At 37.7% G+C, this 23,084-nt stretch overlaps 1 protein-coding gene across 2 annotated transcripts in view; it reads left to right on the top strand.

Annotated features, from left to right (window-relative positions):
• Nucleotides 1-20,738, top strand: part of CASK (calcium/calmodulin dependent serine protein kinase) — a 228,954-nt gene extending 208,216 nt beyond the window's left edge. For both annotated transcript variants that reach the window (XM_075173997.1, XM_075174007.1), the window contains 6 exons: nt 1,426-1,541; nt 6,454-6,534; nt 6,626-6,706; nt 10,669-10,871; nt 13,099-13,182; nt 19,345-20,738. In XM_075173997.1, coding sequence (XP_075030098.1) covers nt 1,426-1,541; nt 6,454-6,534; nt 6,626-6,706; nt 10,669-10,871; nt 13,099-13,182; nt 19,345-19,521 — 742 coding nt within the window. In that variant the 3' untranslated portion in view covers nt 19,522-20,738. The remainder of the gene's footprint in view (nt 1-1,425; nt 1,542-6,453; nt 6,535-6,625; nt 6,707-10,668; nt 10,872-13,098; nt 13,183-19,344) is intronic.
• Nucleotides 20,739-23,084: the final 2,346 nt, after the last annotated feature.

Raw genomic sequence — 23,084 nt, forward strand, 5'->3', positions numbered from 1 at the left:
ATTAGTACTGCTTACATGCAAGTGCTGCAGGAAATAAGGTGTTAGCAAGACATCAAGCACAAAGGTTATTGAGGGAGTTTGGGGTTTTCTCTCCTTTTCATTTTTCATGTGAAAGCTGAAAAGTAGAAAGAAATCACAGTGCAAAGATTTCTAAATGACAGATTCAATGAACAGCAATGGCACTGAGTACCGCAAAAGCAATGCAGAGCCTTTAAACAACCTCTTGCAGAAGCTGTTTAGTAAATATTTCAAATGTATCAGCACAAACTCTGGCAAGCAAGTCCTGGGCCATGAAAGTTATGGCCATAACTCAAGAAAGTTTATCAATATGGATAATCTAGCCCAAAATATTTCATACAAAGTTTGCTATGTAAAAGAACTAGAGTGTTGTAAAGGGTTTAACAGCACCTGTGCCACCTGGACTGGCTAAGGTGTCCTGGTTTCGTCTGGGTTAGAGTTAAATTTCTTCCTAGTGCTGTGTTTGGATTTAGTATGAGAATAATGTTGATAACACTCTGATGTTTTCAGTTGTTGCTAAATATCTTGTCAAGGACAACTACCCTCTCCTACCAAGCTAGACTGGGAGGAGGGAACACAGCCAGGACAGCCAGCCCAGCTGGCCAACAGGGTATTCCATACCATGTGACGTCATGCTCAGTATATGAAGGGTAGACGTGATCTAGGAAGCACTGATCGCTACTTGGTTATCAGTCAGCGCGGGTGGTGAGCAATTGCATTGTGCATCACTCGTTTTGTATATTCTATTATTATTATTATTATTATTATTATTATTATTATTATTATTATTATTTTCTCTTTTCTGTTCTATTAAACTATCTTTATCTCAGCCCACAAGTTTTTTCTCACTCTCACCCTTCCGATTCTCTCCCCGCCCCGCCTGGGGTTAAACCACGACATAAGGGAGATTTTGCTGGAAGAGAAACAGAGATAGAAAAGACATTTCATTCCATCTCAAAAGCTCCCTTGCAAGCTCTGACATAAGGGAGTCACTGGTATGCATTGCAACAGGAACACTTGCAATACTTCATCCTAAAGATCAACCTCAAAACAGTTCCACAACACAACACAACTTGATCTGAAGTAATTTAGACCATAGTGGTCTTTTCAGACCTCGTGCTCTTCCAGTCTAATCTGCTGCAAAGTGGTCTACAGCCTTTTTAGTGGCTACCCTTCCTCCCATGCTCACTTGATCTGTGAACTTTAATGATCTACCACTAACAAGATATTCTTTATATCAAAATACCGCTGTATATAAGTGCTGTTAAGTCATCAAAAAAAAAGGTTTTGAAAAGTTTTACTGTACTCTTGTACTATTAAAAAGTCTTATTTTTCTAATTCATTCTGTGTGGCTTTTTAAAAATATGTTGATTACAACAAAAACATTTTTTCTTCTCCATACTCCAGGCGAGTTGCTTGTATTGCCATGGAGAAGACCAAACAGGAGCAACAGGCCAGCTGTACTTGGTTTGGAAAGAAAAAAAAGCAGTACAAAGACAAATATTTGGCAAAGCACAATGCAGGTATGAAAAAAAAAAATGCAAGTATCTTTAACAGGTTAAATTTTTTGCAATCTAAATCTTGCCATTAATGGTTCAGCTGGCACTGTTACATAAACCTAATGAGGTACTTAGGAAAATATAAGTAAAATTCTAATTGTGCCAACATTACTCTGCTTGTTCTTTGCTATTTAACCATACAGCTTAATCAGTGAGAGCCATGCTGCAACAAAATAAATGCATCATAATATATCCTAATATAGGCTTACATTGTTTGGGGTTTTATATTTAAAGGAGCACTAGAAACCAACAGGATATGAATTTTGCAATCTATATAAATGTACTGTGATCTACAGAAGACTTTTCAGTAGCATCCTTGTTAATATGTGTTTATAGTTATAAATTATATATGTGAAAACATCATGAAAGGGCATTTTTCTTGAATCATTACAGCTGGAAGTGGAATAAGAGCCATTGTGTAGTCAGTGTGTTATTTACAGTTACCAAATAGAACAATCTGTGGAAGTTTATCCTCCTTGCAGTGATTTCTGCGTGAATCCTAAGTTTTGGGTTTCTATTTAGACTGCTGAAAAATTGAATTGGAGAAAATTTTGAAAATAGAAGGGTAGAGTAAGAGATCCTTGCTGAGCAAAATTCATTAGTTTTAGTAGTAAAGAAGGAAGACCCCTTCGTTCCTGAGCAGAATTTAGTTCTTTTCTTCTTTTAATATAAAATACTCAATGTGTTGAAATTGTTTCTATTGCTTTTGCATTGATATCACATACTGTGATGATAAATATGTTGTTGTGGTCTCTTGGGAGACTTGCAGAGATTTTTATTAGAATTTGATATACCTGTCCAAACAGTGTAATGAAAGTATTTTATATATTGCATTAATTTCTGGGGTTTTTTCAGTTGCATTCTTGAATGCACCAATTAAAGAATATAAATCTGTATTTTCACGTTTCTCCTTACCTGTACAATCTGTGTGCAGTATCAGAGCTCATAATGTATCAGGACTACAGAATTTATGTTTATGTAAAAGTCATTTGAAAATAAAATCTAAGAAAGTCAAAGAACAGTAATTGTCATTTATACTCCTTAATTCACCATCACATTTAAGATGTTCACAATTAAATATAAAATTACTTGTTACTCTGAAATCCCTTACAAGTAGAGATTGAAAGTTTTAACTTCCTTCCTTCCTTTTCGTGGTTTAACATTCTGGTTGTTTTAATGTTTCCACCTCATTGCAGTAGCACTAAACCATGTTTTACTAATTATGACCTTAACAAAAACTGTTGAGAATACACTGGATTTTACAACCTAAAGTCTTTGACAATACTGGTTTTAAAGTATTATCTGTTGCTCCCAGCATACATTCCCACAGCATTGCTACTCCCTTCAGTTGCACCAGTGTAACTTTGCATGGCCATGCGGTTAACGGGATTAATTGAAGAACAACCCAGCAAAAAACATTGATTCTTTTTCTTTAGGGCAATTACATTTCTTAATACAGTTCACAGTGCAACTACATAGTTAATAATGTCAGTGTGACTAAGCTCGGCATGCTACAAAGGAATAAGCAAAGGAAAGCGGATGGCCAGGGAAGGAGAAGGAGCAGGCAATATTTTAGGAGCAAAACTAGCTGAAAGTCTTTGTATCAATTAAATCCCTGAAAGGAAGGTAATCTAGACTTTCCTATCTTGATGTAGGGGGGACAATCTGAAGAAGGCTGACAGCACTTCGAGTCACACAGTGTGCCTGCCTTAGTGCTTGCCACCATCAGTGCTGTTAGTCACTTTACATCAGAGCACAGTGTTTGCCAAAAATTAAAAACATGAACATTAAAAATTATCAAAATGACCGTAAAAGAAACTGTTCTATTCAGAATGACACTTCCCCTTCCCCCTAAGAAGTGAAAAAGTTAATGAAAACGCATTGGAATCAAGATTTCTCTTAGAAACGTGTATGAATCTTAGTGTCCTTGAGGTATTAAAGTGATGCCGGTAATATTCCAGGGAATGACGCCAAATGTAGGATATAAAGAGATTCACTGAAATGCTATGGCGCTCACATGAATTTGTTAAGTTTAACTAAGATGGTGCTGAATTTACCTTCTCTGAACTACTCTCTCACGTCTGGTATTGTTTTATATTTTCGTACAAAAAATGGTTTAGCAGTGTGTAATCTATTTGGACTTCCTTGTTATTTTTGTCTTAGAGATGAGACTGAACTGGGGTGCTGAAAAATGACCTAGTAAAATACTTCATAGTCAACTAAGATTTGTGTGGCTAGCTAATGATTTGAAAGCTAAGATTTTGGTGTGATATAGATATTACTAGAACTAAAAATTAAACTATTCTGCAAATCAGACATAGTTTATGAAGTAGAGAGGAGACTATTTCAGTTACTTTTTATAATTAAAGGTAAATTTTCCCTTACAAGAAAAATATCATCCTGTTTTTCTTTCCTCCATACTTGATATTAGAGTATTGTGTCCTTCAAGAAACAATTTCATAATCATACATCTTATCATTGTAAAGTCAGTTTTAGACCAAAGCCCACAGAAAAAATTAAATATTTTTCATTGTTAGGTTCACTGATGCTTTTATAAATGCTCTAGAGATACACTGCAGTGATATCTAGATATATTTTTTATTTATTTTACTGAAATGTTATTGCAGGACTTCATAAAAGAACACTCTTTAGAACGTACTAGAACTACACTTCATATTATGCATAATGTAGAAAATTGCCAAGCTTTTATAAAATATGTTTATCATTTCTTAATGTGATTTATCTGCCTTGCGTTTAGACTATTGCATGGTAAAGTTTATTTTGTGCATATACTTTTTATTTTACTAATATATTACGAGCCATATCTCAATGACCCCTGTACATTTTTCATGCTGTCTTACTCCCAATGGCCTCTGTGCATGTAAGTAACCTGTCAAGTGACAATGCCTCTTTATTTGCTTCTTACTGTTTCCTTTCAAGAACTCCTTTTCTTTATTAGCTAGTAACACAGAAGCATTAAAGTTCGGTCTTTAAATGTGCCCTGTATTCCTCATATCCTGTGTATATTAAAAAATTAATCATTTTTCTTTTGCATTTGAAAACCCTACAATCATTAATTAACTCCATGTAGACTGAGACACATCTTCTCCATGCTGCTAGTTTGTGATGAAGGCATTAATATGTATTGTTTCTATTGTTTGTTCCTGTTGTTTGTATCTAACATAATGTGGTTTTGTTCAAGAAGAAAATAAAGGATTGATTTTTTTATTATTTTTTAATGGGAAAAGATACTTGCAGGCCTAGATGGTTAGAATGGTAAAACTGTTTAACATGTTATAGATCTTTAGCCCTTTCTAATATGAAATGAATTATTAATTAGTTTAAATAGTGTGAAGGTGCAAAAATGACAGTAGTAAGAATTCCATGTTTGTAGGTTTGCGGAATGGAAGAAAAACATTACTAAATTCTTGCTTGTAATATTTGGGGAAAGGTTGAAAGAGATTCTTCTTTAGGATGAAATTCAAAATGCTTCAAATGGACTAGGAAGTTTTCATATCTGTATCTTTTCAAGGTCTTGTAGAGTTGAATATGTCAATTGACTGATTTGTAGTTTGACCAAATTGAAGTAGTTGTACTTTTTCTCTAGGGTAAAAAGACTGCCGTTGAATTGAAAAATCTGCCCTATAAAAAGAAATATATTAAGTTAAATCCTTTGCTGCTTTAACTGGGGCTTTAGTACAAAGAGCATGTGATTTCTGGTAGGCTCCACAGTCCTAATGCTGATCTTGGTGGCTGGGGACTTCTGGAGCAAGCAAACTAAAGCTCCCGCCATTGCCTACTTTCCTAAGGGATTTTGGATAGGGGGAGAGGGAGAGGGATGTATCTGGACTCATCCTGAAAGGTGGATGGGATATAATTGAGGTGAATACACCAACTTAGGACTTGGAAACACTCAAAGAATCCCATACTTTAGATGGAGTCTCTCCTCTCTTCTTTTTATAGCACGCATAAATACAGAACTGAAAACTCTTGTTCGTTATTCTGCTCACAATTGCTGATTTGTGTAATCTTTATAAATACAATTAGCTGCCTCCTGGCTTCTTTTTTCATTAGAATTCTGCAAGAATTACCACAGATGATGTGTTACTAGGCACAGGAGGAATAAGCTGTTTTTAATGAACAAAACTTGATTTGTCAATCATTACATACCTTGGCAATTGACAATAGATTGATAGGCATGATGGAATTCATCCAATTTCAACGGCAGTTGAAATGATTTCTGAAATAATACTTTTACAATTTTTCCCTAAATATGATGGAGGTTCTTTTATGTAATGCCATCACTTTTTGTTAGAATTCTTCATTCTGTCACAAGTTTTAAAAGCATGTCAATTTAACTAGCACGTGTGTTTAAAGAGAACTCTAATTACAATTAATATGGTGGTAGTTTTGAAGAAAAATACCATAAAGTATTAACATTCTTTTCTATACATTTCTCATAGATCGTGTTAAAACATGATTATGAAAGTATCCCTATCTTTAGTGTAAATAGATGTTCTCATATTGTATTCATGTTGGTCACTGTCTACAGGTTTTTCTTTAACATTGCTATTTCTTAGGAATACACACATGAATGGCATGCCATTTTAGCTAATTTTTGTGGTCTGCTGAATACTGCATGAAAGGACATGCAAACTTTTCTGAGCATTTCAGTAGCTTTGTTATTGCTTTTTAACAGTTTTTTAAATGAACACTTTTGTTAAATTTGCATAATGAAATGGTTTTATTTTCTGTTACATATTACTTTGTATTGTAAATCTAGAACTTGCTAAAATTATAGTTTGTAGCACAATTAATTATCACCCTTAATATGCCTTTTTTTCTTATCCCTGTGGGGGTTTCTTTTGTGTTTTAGTGTTTGATCAATTAGATCTCGTCACATATGAAGAAGTAGTAAAACTGCCAGCATTCAAAAGGAAAACACTAGTCTTACTAGGTAATTTTGAGTTATTATTCTGAACATAACAGCATAGTTTTGAACCCCTTCTGGTGGAAAATTTATAATTCACTTTTGTGTTGTTGATTAGGTGCACATGGTGTTGGAAGAAGACACATAAAAAATACACTCATCACAAAACACCCGGACAGATTTGCTTACCCCATTCCTCGTAAGTAGCAATGTTCAACGTAGTGCAAAATTGTTTGTAGCATCCTTAACAATATACCCATTCTGTCAGTTCTGCTGAGACAAATCCTATCGTAAAGGTGGGAACTGTGATAGGGCTGGGTATATTTCTTCTTTTGTTTTTTTCAGAGGGAGGGGTAGTGAGTAACACCACTTTTACATCGAATGTTTCCTAGTATTCACAAAACTTCTTGTTAAGCATACTTCTCTCTACCCCCAACGTTTGTTAACTTGGAATGAAGGCTAAAACATTTTTCATTTTTCTCTGTTACTTTTACATTTACAGTTCAGGTAAGACTGAAACAGCCACAACATTGAAAACTCTGTTTAATTCCCATGAGAAGAAATATAAACTGGATTTAGAGGAAACCTTTAATGTGTACTTTATCTGAATGTTTTAAATTACTTTTCACAGCCTAGCCTTGAGGACTGGTATTATACTAAAATAACTTCGAGTTTCCAGAGATGACAATACGAAAAAGAAAACGCAATTAACTTCACTGCTTACAAGTGGGTTGTTACAAAGAGCACAGGAGTGTTTTCCCTTCATGACAATCTCTACCAATACCATGGCAGGAATTGCATATCCTACTACATGATCTCTTGGAGATGCACCCTTTTTCCTCAAGCTAGGCATTCTGAAACAAGAGCATCCAGCAGCTGAATCTGTCCACTCTATTTCAGGTTGTCTTCAGAAACACCATACATGGCTCAGAAGTTACATTGATGGCTATTATGCATTACTTTAATTTTCTTTATGCCTTGTTAGTGCTTTACTTTAAAATTGCACTTAGATGTTTTTCTACCTATAAGGATTTTGTGGTTGCTAAAAAGTATTATTTTTAAGAACTTATCTGTAAATGTATTTGGAAGGGCAAAAGGCTTAGTTTGCTGCTGATTTAAGTTCCCCAGGCTTGCTCGCTAAGGAATTAGACAAAGACCAGTGCCAGCAGAAGGAAAAGAGAAAGACCTAGCCCTTTGGAAAGCATGAGCCATTCAATCACCCCAACAGCAATGTGAAACTGCACTGTTTGTCACACTATTGTTTATATCTAGACACTAAAATCCTGGATTAGACACTTCAAAAGTGCAATGCCGGGAGTATGTGATGTACATTGTACCTATGTTATTCAATACAGACACAAGACTATATGGGGAGAAGGGAGTAGTAACCCAGCAAATATGTTCACCATTACAAAGAACTAAAACAAAGGGTAATAAATGTTTTACAGTATGCTTTTCACCCAGTCTCTCTCAAACACTAACTGTATTGCTGTGGGGAGGTAGAAGCTCAACTAGTTATTTATCTTCAAATACCTATTAAAATGGACTCACCTATACCATGATGACCATGCCTTAGACTGCTTGCATACTAGGTTCCTGCTCTGTGGAAGCACTGAAATTGCTTCACTGATTATATAAGACGACTAAAAAGACTAGACTGCAAATCAGGGTGCAATTTAGGTGCTTAAGCATCAGTATGATCTTTAGATGTCTGTTTTAGACATCACTTGACCTCCAGCCCCACTCCAGAATAGCAATGGTCTCCTTTACCTCCTGTGTTATATCTAATAGTCCTATGTGGATCTTTCAGATGTAAGGCATTTAGGGCATTTAAAATAGCACTTTATGCTGGTCTTTAGAAACCCAAATTACTTCCTTATGTTACTGATATAAATAGATCGTATAAAATACATCACATACACTTTAAGTATTATGGGAACCTGATCTGGCTTTCAGCTGACTCTAGGTAACTAAATTTATTCTCTCCAACTCTCAGAGATGGATTTTACTGCTTTTCCTGCATTCTTTTACAAAACCGTGGTAGGAGTAGGTAGCTTTTGAGATAGGCCTTAAGTTGGGCGTGGAGTTTTGGGGAATGCTTGATGAAGAAATTATCTACCTACTGAAAACCTGATCATAAAGGTCATGTCACACACAATGGTAGTTAATTAAAAGGATTAGTAGGCCATACATCTCTTACCACATAGGTCTGCAGAAGCAATATACTCAAAAAGTATGTTATTGCTAAGTAGCTTTCATCTCTCTTGACCACAAGTAATCAGGCCCTCACCCACTTTTTAGACTTACACTTTCACACTCAGAAGAAGAAAACCTCATAAGAATTTAAGTAAGAAAAGGAAAATACAGAAATGTTTTTACAAAAGAAGAGGATTTGGGGGAAATGTAAGTTCAGTAGACCTAAGGCAGCAGTGAGTAGTATAGTGATATTGTATGATTTATATAATCCATTGTTCCTGAATTCCTTAAAATAATAACCATGACCTATAATATTTCTATAGAGCTTTTCATTTTTGAAATATGCTAATTAATACTCAGAACATTGCTGATTAATCCTCAGAACGGTAAAAGGTATAATTAAAAACAGAAGATGAGTTTCATTTTTTGATACCTTGTTTGAAATTATGATGGGGTTGTTGGAAGATACGGGATTAGACTGGGAAGAGATGTGGTGTTTCAGATATGTCACCGACATAAATGGGATAGTGGAAAAATATGAGAGTAAACCTGTATGTGAGGGAATATTGGAAGAAAGATAAGCAAGATATCAGCATGCCTGTGAGGAAGAGAGGAGCAGATGACCTACAGAATCACAGAATGGTTGAGATCATTACCTCTGGAAGTCATCTGGTCCAATCCCCCTGCTCAAGCAGGGCCACCTACAGCCAGTTGCCCAGGACCATGTCCAGGTGGCTTTTGAATATCTCCAAGGATGGAAACTCCACCACCTCTCTGGGCAACCTCTGCCAGTGCTTGGTCACTCTCACAGTGAAAAAGTGTTTCCTTACATTCAGATGGAAGCTCCCGTGTTTCAGTGTGTGCCCATTACCTCTTGTCCTGTCACTGCGCACCACTGAAAAGAAACTAGCTCCATCTTCTTTACATCTTCACTTTAGATATTTGAACTCATTGATGAGATCCCCCCTGAGCCTTCTCTTCTCCAGGCTGAACAGTCCCACCTCTCAGCCTTTCCTCGTAGGAGAGATGCTCCAGTCCCTTAGTGCCCCTTCACTGGACTTTCTCCAGTATGTCCATGTCTTTCTTGTACTGGGACCCCAGAACTGGACACAGCACTCCAGGTTTGGCCTCACCAGGGCTGAGTAGAGGGGAAGAATCACCTCCCTCCACCTGCTGCCAATACTTTGTCTAATGCAGCCCAGGATACCTTTAGCCCTTCTTTGCCACAGGGGCACCCTGCTGGCTCATGTTCAACTGAGCATCTACCAGGACCCCCCACAGGGCCTTTTCTGGAGAGCTGCTTTCCAACTGGTCAGCCCCCAGCATGTACTGGTGCATGGGGTTGTTCCTCCCCAGGTGCAGGACTTGGCACTTCCCCTTATTGAACTTCATGAGGTTCCTGTCAATCCATTTCTCCAGCTTGTCAGGGTCCCTCTGGATGGCAGCACGACTCTCTGGCATATCAGCCACTCCACCCGGTTTTCTATCATTGGCGTCCTTGCTGAGGGTGTGCTCTGCCCCATCATCCAGATCATTAATGAAGATGTTGAACAGGATTGGGTCCAGTACTGGCACCTGGGGTAAAATGGAGATGTTAATTTAATTGTTTAGAAACTATAAAATCTGTGAGATCCGGCTTTTGTTTGCTGTTGAAAGCAGCTGATAGAGTCTTACAGTCTTGACCAGATGAAGGTTATTTATGACCTTCTGTTCTTCCTTTGTTACCTTTTGATTTTTACCTTTTCCACATCCCTTCATCTCCTGCTTTTCCCAACACACATCCCCCAGACTCCTGCTTTTCCCAGCCCCTGTCATTCTGCCTACCCCGAGCTCATGCTTCGTTGTTCTGTATGTGATTTGACAGGTCATCATTCAGTGAATAAGTATTGATAAACCTAACAAAAAGCCATATATAAGCTTAATATTGCTTTTGTACTAAAAATATTTTGTATTTTGTGTTTTCAGACACAACCCGACCTCCAAAGAAAGATGAAGAAAATGGGAAAAATTACTACTTTGTATCGCATGACCAAATGATGCAGGATATATCAAACAATGAATATTTGGAATATGGCAGCCATGAGGATGCAATGTATGGGACAAAACTGGAAACAATACGAAAGATCCACGAGCAGGGATTAATTGCAATACTTGATGTAGAACCTCAGGTAACTAATTAGAAGTATATAAAAATAGGACTCATCACAAATTCTTCAACCTTATTTTATTGAGATATATTTATTTTTATTGATTGCATACTAGATAAGTAATGCAGTAATGTGGAACAAAAGTCCCTGGAACACCAAGGTATCAATCTGTGAAGCAGAATTCTGGTAATCATCTGGTTAGAAGAACATACAGCAGAAACAAATTCATAGTTTAGGTATGCAACCACTCTAGCTCGAAAATCTACTTACCATGTATATTAGTCTCATGTCCAGTGGAATGTATCAAAACAAGTGATTGTCCTTGCCTGCCAGGGGTAATGTTCCGATATTTTCAAAAATTTCTTTTTGATGCTGTATTAGAGGGTAATCTTGTTCCTAACTGACTCTTGGCTCCATATCACTATTGAGCATGGTCAGAAACGTTGGTGGTCAATCACCAATACTGATCCTGTTTGCACAATGACCAGATCAGTGTTGTTACTTTATAAATTCCTTTCTGTGTTGCGGTATTATACTTTTCGGAAGAGGGTAGGAAGGAAAATCAGGCCCTCAAGAAACACTAATAGTCTGTTCATTCATTATATAAAATCTTCAGTGGAAAATTCTGATATGTTTCCTTTGAAACATCCATGTAGTCATGACCTCCAATTCATAGGGATGTGTTTATATGTTTTGTTAAGTGGAACAACATGAATATGGGCAAACATGATGTTTATATTATTCTAGCAGATTGAAGGAAATGGGAGGAATGACAAATTAAAATTGTGACCAGTGTTATCTATTTAAATTTGCTGCCTTCTTTCTTCTTTGTGAATGGATTCAAGAAATTAAAATTGAAGAAATTAGAATTCCATAACAGAAATAAGATACCTGACTAAATTATTTAGGACAGTTCACATAGTATGCTGGTGTGGTGCTGTTCTGAAAAATAAAATCCCACATTTAACAGTTTTCAGGGAGAGCAGCATTTATAGTTAATTCAAATGGAGCAGCTGTTAAAAGCAAACTCTCTTGATAAACCTTTTCAACTTGCATTATTCAGAAGCATTACAATTCTCAGAAGTGATTTTAATCTTTGTTAGAATATATTTACATTTGGTAACAGCCACCTTTGCTACACTTCCTCCAGCATGTGTCTAGCAAGCCTCTTTCTTAGCCAGCTTCCTCATGCATCCACCTCAGCTCATTAAGGCCAGCCTGGCTGTGGACTTATTCCTAGTTACCATACACAGCTTGCCTGGTTTCCCTCGGGCACTCTTAGTTATGTGAGTTTTCTTGACTTTCACATAGAGGGTTTATCTCTTGTTTAGAGGAGGTTGGCACAGATGATATATAGGTGGGCTTCAAGCAGCAGAAATGAAAACCTCTTTAGCTTGGGAAAAGGATGGATTGGGAGGGTTTGTTTGTTTGCTTAAAAAAAAAAAAAAAACACAACTTTAGAGAAGACAGGAAGTGGAAGGAGCAAAAAAAGACTGACCTTTAGTAGTCTTACTTTATCTGGTCCATCCATTTGAGTTCAGCTGAGGTATGTTTACTTGCTGTCCTGCACTTCAGTCTAGCTTGGATCTGTGCCAAAGTTTCACTTATGGCAGCTCTGTGTGTCAGTAAATTACGACTAAGCAAACTTTTTAATGAGAACTCTTTTCTTTTGCACAGATTTGGTTCAGAGGATTGGTGTTACATTTACTGCATTAGAGCTATGTTCACTTTTTAAAAATTTCACTATGCTGACTTTTTAAAAACTTTGAACCTCTCACATCACATTTTCATTTGTTTTAGAAAATAATAATAATAAAGTCTTAGTAGGTAGAAAAAGTCAGACAAAAAATGATATTCTAATCAATATTTATTCTAAAATACAGTTGGCTCTTTTCTCTATATATGGCATGACTGAATTTTTAACCTGATATTAATCATGCAGTTTAAATGCAAACAGAATTCTGCACTCTCTGAGACTGTATGGGAAAAGCCTCTCTGAAAACGCTAAATCTTTCATTGTCTTGAAAACTCACTTTAATTAAGGATAAATGTATGATTTGACTACCAAAAAATGTAAAACAATGCAAAAAGTTAAGTGTCTGTATTACTAACTGACTCCAGATCAGTTAAAAACAAATACCAGCATTGGTAAATCATGATTTTGTATCTTTTGCTTGTGTGACTAAACTTATTTCACATTGATTGTTGGGGGATTCTTCTAAAGTATGTGGGGTTTTTTTTCACCTAGGCATTGAAGGTCCTGAGAACTGCAGAGTTTGCTCCTTTTGTTGTTTTTATTGCTGCACCTACGATTACCCCAGGCATTAATGAGGTATGGCATGTTGCAATCTAATGTCCTATCAGAGACAGAATTAAGGATGAGATTTAAATATGTAGATAAGGCTCTCTAATTGTTTCCTTGTCTGTAAATAGAGAGGCAGAAAGACAGTTGTATGGCAGCATTATTAAGTTGATTGAGATGTATTTATTGTTTATTAACTGATTTTTCTAATTCAACGTATGAACTTCAAGTTGAAGGGTCCACATGATGTATTCTAAAAATACATATTCTTTTATTTCATTCCCTTCTGTAGCTCAAAGATACATTTCCAAATCCTTGACAAATCATTAGCACAAATTACTCAATTCTGAGTTGCAATGCTAGCACTAGATTACAGCTGGCCTGAACTGAAGAAATGAGTGTGCATGACTGTGCTGTCATCCCACCTTTATCTTTTAGTATTTTTTCTATACAGCAAATATATATCAGAAATAGGCTTATTAATTTCGAAGACTGTTCTCTAAGAATTGGAAGCTTTGACCAAAGGGGTAATTGCTTGCAGAGTAACGTTCAGTATTCATGGAGGCCCACATCGTGAATTTCCTACTTAGTTTTTATAGACTATCTGCTCTGCAGATTGCTACGGATTTCAAAGATGGTATCAAGCATCTGCATTTAGCTCATAACAGGGCAAACGGTTTTTATACAAACGCTTTATCTGCTCAGCCTTTCTTAAACCATGATATTAAGGTATTTAATCAATTGGATTTGACCATGAATCTCTTCCAAATCTCCTAGATGTCTCCTTGATCACGCAAAAATAAAGTCAGAAGCCCTGTCTCTATAGCCTGTTTCTATAGAAATGTAATTACAATATCGTAAGTATGAAACTATGACATCACTGCAGAGGCTTGCAGGAAAATAAGGAACAAGACAAACATATTTAAATGCAAATACCCTGAACGACTGTTAAAATAGCAAGTGGAGAGTGAAAAATATTGGCCTCGAGCTGCAATTTTACTGGCAGCTGAGGCATTCTACTAGTTTGCTGTTGCTGAAGGGAGTGATTCTCTCTAACTTGCTTCTGGGACATACACTGCCAGTCTGCACTGGCCATGGCTCACTCTGATAAGCACCAATGCCAGAACAAGCAGTGAAAGCATATAGCCAGGAAGAGAGATGGGAGGGGAAAGAAGGATCTTTTAACTTTCACAGCAGTAAGTTATGTCATTTCACTGTGTCTTATGGACCCATACCCTAACTGGTAAATGTCACGAGTGTACAGACGACGATCTCTCAGAACATCACAATTTGCAATGTTAGTGAAGTGACAGTTTGTCTAACTGCAGGTGTTGGCATATGCTGTAAATCAGTATGATCTTGAGAAAATACTAGAATTTTGTATTCTACACTGAATTTGCTTATGTGCAAGCAAATGGGATGGCATCACTTAAAAAATAGCTAGAATCGTTCTTGGGATGTGTCAGGCAAGCATTGTGCTTACAGCAGCGCTCAGGCAGTCAGGTACCCTGTGGAATTATGTAATTGCCTGGGTTTGTTGCCTCCGTACCTGTGTCTCAGCTCCCAAATTGCCAAAGCTTCCTTGGCAACACGCATCTGCCAGTGGTACTTAACTTCTAATCTTCCAGCTGTAGGATATAATGCAGAGACATTTGGGACAGTTCATATGAGGAAGAAAATGTTTTCCATGGTACACTGGGAAGAGGACAGAAATGTACCTTTTGTAGTAGTGGTGGGGAAATATTTGCTCATGCCAAAGAAATATTAGAAGTAAAGTATTATGTTCTAAATATTTGCATTCATGCTGTAAGACTGTGTCTTTATTTTAAGCTCTTGTGACTAGTCTCTGTGCATGCAGGGTTTCACTCAGGCATATGAATTGCTGAACTGAGGCCAGACTTATAAAGCATGCTAATTTATGAATCAATTAAACTTAAGGAAAGGGAGGGGCAGGAAATGGTAATAGCAACAGACCATACCCAAATACAGGATCTTATTTCCCAAGGTTTACTGGGCTGCGTGAAGGGAGATATGCAAATTGTGTCTGTGTGTTAGCATCCTGCAAGGCAGCAAACAAGGGTGGAGAGCATGTGTTTCATATTTCCCATTCATGCTTCCTTTTTGAAAGGTTCATTTGCTTAATGAGTATCCCTTTCTGTTTATCCTCGTATCCTGCTTTGTTTATTTTACTTACGCTTTTTGAGAACACTTCTGTAAATGACTGTCCTTTTTTCCCCCCTTATGTTTTCTTAAATTTCATCTTTGCTTTTCTTTTCATTTTCCTGCACTCGTACTAATTGTACATAGCTGCCAAAATGGTGCAGAAAATTGCCTGTAAGTACCAGCTAGGGGCTGACAAGGTAGTCCTGGTTATTTTTATAGTAGGTTATTTTTATGGTAGTTTTAGAATGTAGATATGCTCGTTCCCATTCAACATTACTTTCGCCATTGGAATAAAAATTTAACGTAATAATTACTTCAGATATCTGCGCTAAAATTATCTGCTAGTAAAAAGAAACTAGAGAGTAAAATTTCTACTCTTACAGCTGTATATCTGAACTTTGTGGTAAAATCAGTGCAGAGGCCTGATCTTAAATGTATCTCTCTTAAGACACTTTAGCCTATCATAGACCACACAAAATATCTCAATAATCAAGGATGACACAGCAAGAGTTAGGAGACAAAATATTATGCTTTCCAGCTGAATATAGCAGTGTACTATGAGCAATTCTGCAAAGCACAAAACCAATTTAAATCATATAGGAAATCTCCCAGAGTGTCTAATCACAAAGGAAACTTAAAACAGATTATTGTTGTGCCAAAACAGAGAGGAGAGAGCATATCCAGGAAACACTGGAGTAGTTCCTCTTTCCTCCAGCTGTTTTCTACCTCCCATTGCCCAGACTGCCCAGCAGCAAAGAGGAGTTGATCTAAATCTTTATTGAGCCATGTGTAAATCTTCATTGAGCCAAATTCTTCTGAATTTTAGCTATGCTTCCTCCTTTCCTACAGCCAAAGAATAAAAGGAATTTTTCTTAAGAAGTTTGCAGTCCACTAGCTGTTCAAATTGAGAAGAATTTCTTTCTGTTGGAGCAAAATTGGCAAAGGCCTGATAGTGTGTTTATACATTGTTCACAGCCTTAGAAGGGAATATTAGTAATTTGTTAGGCTGTGCTTTGACTGTCACAAGCAGCAGCTATTGTCCTATGTACTTTAAGGCCAAAAAAACCCAGTCCTCAGAGACTGAAGATATCACTGGTGGCCATTATGCACGTGAGAGAGATTTCATGAATAAAAGCCATGTTTCACTCCTTTCTGTGCCAGCTATGATGGAGAAGGAGAGAAGAACTTAGGAAAGCGAACTGAATTCTAGTGATAAGGAAAGAAAAGTCTGTTTCAATAATGGACACGCTGCAGCTAGACTCGCATAAAATGCCTATTGCATGAGAGCTGAGGGAAGAAGAAAAGGCAGATGTTCCGCTCCCAAATGTGAAATTATTGAAGTTGTGTCCATTCATTTGTCTGTCTGCAGCTAGCTGAACATTTTGATATATATCTTCTTTCTTGACATTATTGAGAGCACAACTGCTGGAGAATATTCTTCTTGGAGAATAATCTGGGATGTTCACTATTCAAAATTAAATTAAGAAATTTTGAAGAAATTGAGAGGATTACTACAGCAAAAATTTTGAGGAAGTGTTAGCTTCGAAGATGAATTTTGGCATTTAGGACTTACAGACACAGAGGAAACACTTAGCCAAGTCTGATGTGGTTTTGGATGTGCAAGTAGATACTCTGTCACAAACACAGGTGAAATTTGGTCCCAGAATAAAACAAAAATCAAGAATTGTAATCTCTTTTCTTTTTGCAGAACTTGAGAAAGTTTGAACCTATTTGAAAACTGCTGGAATGACCTATCCCAAACTTATTATTGCCCCTAAAAGTATATGAAAGAAGTAATGTTTTATATTTCCAATAGGCTAGGAAATTTAGACATTACAAAATACAACCCACTTTGATCCCAGTAAAGTTGGATCTAGGAGAAGCTAAGTCAGAAAAATATTAAAATTTAATGAATTTTTGAAACTCTTGGTTTTGCAACATCTATGTGTGCAAGGTAAATATTAGTATTCATTCTTCTCTACCTACCAGTTGTTTTTTTTAAGATGAGATAGCTTTAAGTTTTTCAGATTTTTATTGTCAGTCACAGTAAGATAGATGCTTTAGTGAGAAAACTTCATTCTCATACTTGTAGGTAAAGATGACACTGATGGGAAATCTGAATAGCAATTAAAAAGCTACATGTGATTTAACAGCTCTAAGGCTTTGGGGGGGGGAGGGGACAGGTTCAGGTTCTGTTAGCCTTGTGCCATGAGATTAAAACTCTTTTAAAGGTGCAATATGATTTTGCTAAGACTGGCTTTAAATATAAAATTAATCTTAGCTAGATATGTTTAAAGCACTGAAAATATTCTGCTTGACAAGTACAATTTTTTTTCTCTTTTGTAGGTTAATTTAAGCAGAAAAGTTTTGTTATAAATTGATGACTCTTTTGGAATATATGAGAAGTTGGCAGTTTACCTAACTAGGTTTTTGGCTTAAAGACGCTGGGCTATTTGAAATGTTCCACAAAAATATTTAATATTAGTATTGATCCATATTGTCCAATTTGTTAATAGCATAAATTAAATTTGCGTGCACTGATATTTTCTACGGAAGTTCCAGGCGTCGCTGGCGATGCATAATGGTCCATACAAGGAGCATCCCTTGTACAGAAGGGCATGTGAGGAGTATTTGTCTGACTTTGAATGAAATTTGTAGTGATTATCAAGTGAAGGCAACGTCGCCCCCTCATTTGAGGCTCCAGCTTCAGGAGAGAAGCAGAACTGTAATTTCGATACAGAACTTCTCCTCCAGACGTGGCTGGTTTCGTAGCTATAGGGAAGGAGAACTGGCTCAGTGCAGGTTGTTCCCTTCAGAGGACCTGAAAGCTGCTGTTCCACAGCTATTTGTCACTGTAATTACAAATAATTGGGAAGTTTAAACAGAAAAAAGGGGAGGGGGGAGTCTCTTATTAGCTGGACAAAATTCTGTTCCCAGAATAATTTCTTGTGAAAACAGCTATAGGCACTGTGTCTGTACTTCCTGCAGCCTAAAACTCTGTTATAATAAAGTGTATCCCAGTTGATTGATCAAGTAGGGTGACCCTATAGATACTACAGAGCAGCAGGAGTCTGTACTGTTCATATGTAATTTTGCCCCATACCCATCCCAAACCTGTGGGGCGGGAAGGATTGATTACTTTCCTGTGGCTATTTCAAAGTTCCTGAAAGCAGCAAATTATTTTTTTTAATTTCTAAGGGAATTTGCAGGAAGAGAATTCAAACTTATAATCGTTGCAGAGCCCTAGAAAGAAGCCCTTTGCAATCCCGCTCTCTCAGAAAGGCAGACCTCGCTAACAAAGCCCATCGCTGTAGTGTCGCTGGCCGCACAGAGTCCAGCAGCGCACCCACAAAGTAGGATGCCCTTGTTTCTCTAAGGACATGGACACAAAGCCACGGAGAGCACCAGCCTGCTGTCGCTGGCCCTTCGTGAGCGCGGGCTGCATGGTTCGTCTTCAGGATCTCATACTAAGAGATGCTGGAAATGGCATGCTCTGAAATAGGAACTGCAGAGTAATGCGGAGTGAGAGCTTCCTTATCAGTAAATGATTATTAAAGGAAGTAGACCCAGAAGACTGATGTTGAACAGAAAACATTACCAAAACCAGGAACAGCTGATACCTGACAATATACCCTCTCCTGTTTCTCATGTTCTTACCTGGACATAGGCCCAACAGCTTGTATTTGTGCACTTTACATTTTATTCATATATGGTCTCCGTTGCTCCCATCCGTGCTGCTTTGCTAAGCTTCCATCCTCTGCCTTGCTTTTTTTAACGCTAGACTTGTGTTTTGTCTCAAGTGATGTTAATAACTGAGTGCTGTTTGAATGTCAGCTTCAAGAGAGAAGTTGTGCCATTTCTCCCGTGTGATTTCCATAGATTTAGGTGGGGGATCTAAACCACCCAGGCCTCCCTAAGGCGTTTTTGCCCGTTTCCTTCTCTGTAAGCAAGAGTTAGAAAGCTGTTGTAGAAGAGTACGAAAGGATCCAACTTCTCTCTCTCCCATTTTCTTTTCTGACCGCCGAACAGGATGAATCTCTTCAGCGCCTGCAGAAGGAGTCTGAAATCTTACAGAGAACATATGCACACTACTTTGACCTAACAATTATCAACAACGAAATTGATGAAACTATCAGGCACCTGGAGGAAGCCATCGAGCTTGTGTGTACAGCCTCGCAGTGGGTCCCAGTCTCCTGGGTCTACTAGAGCGGTCACGAAAGAATTGAAAAAAAATCTGTCTTTACTGGGAACCACCTCATACATGGAAAACCTCTTCGTTACTGACCTTGTGTCAACAGGTCTTGGCCCCTAGAGACTACCTAGATGTAGTGTGACCTAAAATATAATTATTGTCATGTCCGAATAGATAGGAGGAGGGGGAAAAAACATTAAACACTAATTTAAAGAGACAGTATCTTTTCTTTAATCATTTCTCCTAAACTTCAATAAAATGTATCCTTAAATATATGTATTACTCAGTCCTTTGGAATGTTATATTTTTGGAAATCATAGCTTTTTATTTCAAGGGCCCCTAAAAACTGCACAAAATAGATGCTGCTTTCTATAATCTATTTTAATAGTAATAATAATATGATTCTGTTACCTTAACTTGGGGGTGGAACACTACATTCTTTTTAGAGTCTGATTTTATGGATTGGAATACTTTGCTTTCCTTTATTTATTTGAAGTAATTAGTCTAGTGGTTACGAAACAAATTCATAAATTTTAAAGGCCTTTTTTCGCTTTTTTTTCCTAGGGTAGTATTTTTAAGTACTTTTGTGTAACATCCAGATAATGTGATACTGTCTCTTTGAAGAACTCTGTAAAACTTTTAGAAATTTGAAATTGGGTCTTGACTCTTAATGCATGTGGACAGTCGCAAGCGTTCATGCCGTTGGTGTATCTGTGTTGATAAAACCTGTAATCTACAGCAAAGTACATTCCGTTCATGGGAACACGTACCCAAGGGAATAAAGTAAAATATTATTCTGACTAAGTTGTAAACCTATGCACATCCCTTGCATTTTGGGCAACTTTATAAAAAAAAAAAAAACTGATTTTTATTAATAATAATCATGTAGTGAAATGTGTTTGTAATTTTGTCTCAATTTAATTTGTTGTAAGGTGGGAGGGGGCAATTACTGGTTTCACCATTTCAGATCTGTGTTGTCTGAGAGTATTAACGTTTTAATTAAGTTTAAGCAAAGAAATGCTGATTTTTAATATGTATGTAATTGTTTAAAAATGCACACCTTTTAAAAGAAAATACTGTGCAATGAAGAAACCAGTTTAGGCATTGCGATAAACTGACTATTCCGAAAGACTCATCTACAACAGCCCTGTAAATTCCTTTAAAAATGGTAATTGACTCTACAGTCTGACCAATTTTTTTTATTTTAAATATACTTCCTTTTATGTGTTCAACAATTAAATGCTTTTGGGTCCTTCATTTCATCACAGGAAGTTTCAAGAACAACTCAGTGACTCGTGCAGTGAGAAAAGGTTTCTTAAAGTCTGTTAAGGGAAGGCCCTTGTAGGGGCACCGCCTGTAGTCTGTTCCAGGGGCTCTGCTCCGCCTGTACGAGCACAAGTTCCACTAATTCAGAATTAGCGCAGAGCCAAGTAAGAAAATGTAACCATGTGCTGACCCGGTGTTTTGTTTCCCTTCTTCATGCTCTCACTGGCCCAGATGGTTTGCATTTTTTTCTGAGAATGGTTAACAGAAGCAAGCACTGCCACCTCTTTTTAGGTGTCAGAAATACAGCGTTCCTTAAAATGATTTATCTTCAAAGCTTGGTTGGCTGTGCTGTTGTGTAGTATGAAGTTTAGTGTTTGTATTAAAATGAGACCGTGTTCTCAAAGGATTTATCCTCAAAGTTGAACTATCAGCTGTAATTGATCCGTGGGCCTTTCCAGTTGTTTGGGACCACTGCACATGTAATCAGAAAAGGCTGAACCTTTATGATAAAGTGCATAGGTTGCGAATTTACTCCTGCCTACTCCTACTGCAGGTCAGGTGGTCAGATCTCTATTCTTGGAAAATCCATAGGCGAAATCGAGGTCCACCTAGGCATCCCATCCAGCCAGGGCAGGCAAGGTGTTTATTCCGTGCAGCGTTCACAGCACAGCCTGCAGCGCAGAAGGGAACTTGATCCATCGCTTTACCCCCCCCCCGCTGAACCCACCTACGCCACTTTGGGACTGCGTCCCACCACACGTACTGTAACCGAGTCCCTTGAGTTTGTAGTTTGTGGACCGCTGGAAACTAACCGATGAGAAACTTACCTGTGTGGGCCTCGCACGAGCAGCCAGCGAGTAAGAGGGAACCTATCCGAGTAATAGGAGCTGCTCATCTGTTCTGAATTTAGCCCCTGTAAAAGGGGATAGGTGCAAACTGTGAACTATTTAGTGAGTAAGAGGTAATTTTTCAAGTAGTCGTGCTGTGTCATTTTAGTCCTGGATGAACCTTAGCAGATGTTCCTGTAGATCAGCTGTTGCAAGGCTAGTATTACACACCAGCTGAGCTCATCGAAGTGACAGGTTCATTCACTCTCAAAACTACCTCTTTTCCCAGTAAAGCACAAAGATGGGAACACCTACTAAAAATCACGCGGTGGAGTGTTTCTGATGTTAGAAATACAAACTTCATCTCTGGTGAGCATTGCTATCTGACTTCAGTGACACATTCTTCATCTCAAATGTTTATGACATTAAACAGGTAAAGTAATTTTGATAATTCGGGTATGGTCCACCATAAATGTTTTGACTACACACTTTTGACTCTGTTAATGTGAATTTCTTGGAGTTTCTGTGTATCCAGCCTGTAAGGGAAGGAAACTCGTAAGGCCCATGAGGGTGCTTCTGCCTTATGTAGATGACAATAAGTAGTGATTTAATGTAACTAATACACTTCTTTTCTCTTAAGTGGAGCTACCATTCAGTTAGTATTACACAGTAGAAAGACTAACTTGGAGAGCTTTGTTTGTTTTATTCTCACTGTATAGCCTTTTATCAAGAGACAAAAAGTGTAAAGCACATCAGTTAGCATACTGTCCTGCCTCCTCTTTACCACAGACTGTTTTCCTTATAGGAACCTTTAATAGCAAAAGGTTAACTTGGAACCCCCCCTAGGCTTCAAGTACAGCTGAACCACGTGTACAGCCCAGTGTAGCCCAGTGAGCTCCGTGAACTGGTTTCAGCACAGTCCCAGGAAGCGCAGAGCAAGCCCAGGACTCCTCAGTCTGCCCGATCCACACCTCACCTGCCTCCTGCCCTGCCCAAACCCTTCTGATGCGTCTCTGTTATTTGTGTGGTACGTAGAGGGCAAAAGGCTGCCATAAATTCAGCTGGAAGCTTCGCTTGCGTAGGGAAGACTCATGCAGGTGCACAGCTGATGTTACGATTTTTTTTTTTTCAATCTCCAACTGGAGAAGGGTCCTCCTAGTACTGTAAATATCACTGCATAATTTAGGGCACCTCTTGGACTTCTCTAAATTTATGCTGAATGTGACCTCAGAAGCAGCCCTGGGATTGGGAAGAAACAAATATTTCTGTTTGCCCCTTTTATACTTTATTTTTGTACAGGGGCTCATAGATTTGTAAAGAAAACTTGATCTTATCAGTATGCTGCCTCTCAGTCTGACTGATGCCTGTGATTTCAAGGTGTTAAGTTGGTCCAATAAATGTTCATTAACCTCTGCTTCCATTTACTTAATAAAAGTACACTAGGTTATTCAGTGTCTCAGAGTGGTAAGATTATTGCATGGAAA

Source organism: Calonectris borealis, chromosome 1 (genome assembly GCF_964195595.1).
Source record: "Calonectris borealis chromosome 1, bCalBor7.hap1.2, whole genome shotgun sequence".
In the NCBI taxonomy this organism is placed as follows: domain Eukaryota; kingdom Metazoa; phylum Chordata; class Aves; order Procellariiformes; family Procellariidae; genus Calonectris; species Calonectris borealis.